Raw genomic sequence first — 1,773 nt, forward strand, 5'->3', positions numbered from 1 at the left:
GGGGGAGAGAGAGTTCTTTCCTCTCACCTGTCGGTACTGTGTGCCCCTCTCTGGTCGCAGCATATTCAGGGCTGCACTGAAGCCCTGGCTGTCGCAGCCACGGCCCTGCCAGGCACGATGCAGGCTGGCGGCCAGCAGCAGAGCTGCAGCTGCAGGCAGGGCCGCCGACGACAGCCCCTTCTCTAAACTGCACAACAGACAGAAATATAAAAAACCTCAATTTGAGCAAAGTCCACCAATATACACATACACAAACCACCAGAGACTCTAATCTGATACTGAAATGAAATCTAAGAGCATGAGGGGGCAGAGGGATCCACAGGGGACTGGATTATGCCTGTCCTTTTTATTCCTTACACTCACAGTAGTCTCACTTTGCCAGACCATGTGGACTAGCCAGGCCTTCTTCTACAGCGCTGCGGAGGAGGGTCTGGCCAGTCCACATAGCATTCTTTGATTGGAGAAAAACGTGCTCTGGTTTGTTGGTATTTCTTTAAACCAATACAATTGTCTTGGGTGGCACAAAGCATTGAGAAAGCTCTGGTGCTTCAACAAAATAGTCTCAGGAAGGAACTTGTTTTGGTGGTGGAACATGTATACGTAAAATGTGTAAGGAAACTCCAATTGGACAGATAGCTGTCTGGATTTACCCTGCAGAGATCTGAGGACCAGGTAACCATAGTCCTCAGATTGGACAGATAGTCTAGCTAGCTGTCTGGATTTACCCTGCAGAGATCTGAGGACCAGGTAACCATAGTCCTCAGATTGGACAGATAGTCTAGCTAGCTGTCTGGATTTACCCTGCAGAGATCTGGGGACCAGGTAACCATAGTCCTCAGAACACAGAGACAGAGGACGGGGACGGACATCCGGCCAAAAAAAGTCCAGCAACAACGGAGAAATCCCGGAAGTGGAACATCGTGGATATAGATTACACTCTCAGTAAAATGTTTCAATAGTGGCATGGAGTGAGGTGGAACACAGATTCAGAGATAGTGGTTTATGGGATTGAGGTTCTACCTGCAGGCCCAGTTGTGACAGTCAGTGAGGAGCTGCAGCTGCTCTGGTAGAGGCTCTCCATCACACAGCCGATGCCACAGTGACAACAGCACTGGAGATAGACGCTCCCACCAGTGCTACACACACAAAATCATCATAAATATCAGCCCAAAAACAAAATCATTTACGAGGTCTGTATTAGTCACGGTGCCGCCACAAAATAGTCTCGGGGAGGAACTTGTTTTGGTGGAACATGTAAAGCTAACTAATGCTGTGTTAGCACTGTTGCCATTAGCATGGTTACTGATCCGCCCTCGCTCACCCGTTGGGATCAACTGATCAGCAGTAGGAGTACCTTTAATACTTTTAGGCACGGACCGAATCGCCTCCTTAGCAAAAAAAATGCCTCGTCATTCAATGCTCAAATTCGAAACCTAAATCTCATCAGTGTATCAGCAGATATTTAGGGGTGTAACGGTAAACTACGATACAAATGTTGATCAAAATTACCGTTTTTATTTAAAATTACATTATTATCACGGTGGATGACCACGGTGTGGAAACGCTGTTTACTCCTTCACAGCTTCAGAGTCTGCTGAAGTTGGCGCCAGGCGGACTGCGTAGCCTCCAACGGGAGTGTGTTGAAGTTGGAATCATGGAGGAGATGACTCAGGAAATTTATCAGCCCTCTAAGAGGACTAAGTCTGAAGCATATTCAGGTTATTATTAGAAGGCCGAAGGACAGTTGGTTGAAGATAGTTATCCTGTCTGCAG

At 47.4% G+C, this 1,773-nt stretch overlaps 1 protein-coding gene across 2 annotated transcripts in view; it reads right to left on the reverse strand.

Moving 5' to 3' along the window:
• Positions 1-1,773, reverse strand: part of LOC116693367 (Fanconi anemia group A protein-like) — a 35,227-nt gene that overhangs the window by 4,375 nt on the left and 29,079 nt on the right. For both annotated transcript variants that reach the window (XM_032522289.1, XM_032522288.1), the window contains exons 35-36: positions 1,021-1,136; positions 28-187 (exon numbers count right to left, since the gene is read on the reverse strand). In XM_032522289.1, coding sequence (XP_032378180.1) covers positions 28-187; positions 1,021-1,136 — 276 coding nt within the window. The remainder of the gene's footprint in view (positions 1-27; positions 188-1,020; positions 1,137-1,773) is intronic.

This window comes from Etheostoma spectabile, chromosome 8, assembly GCF_008692095.1.
Source record: "Etheostoma spectabile isolate EspeVRDwgs_2016 chromosome 8, UIUC_Espe_1.0, whole genome shotgun sequence".
In the NCBI taxonomy this organism is placed as follows: domain Eukaryota; kingdom Metazoa; phylum Chordata; class Actinopteri; order Perciformes; family Percidae; genus Etheostoma; species Etheostoma spectabile.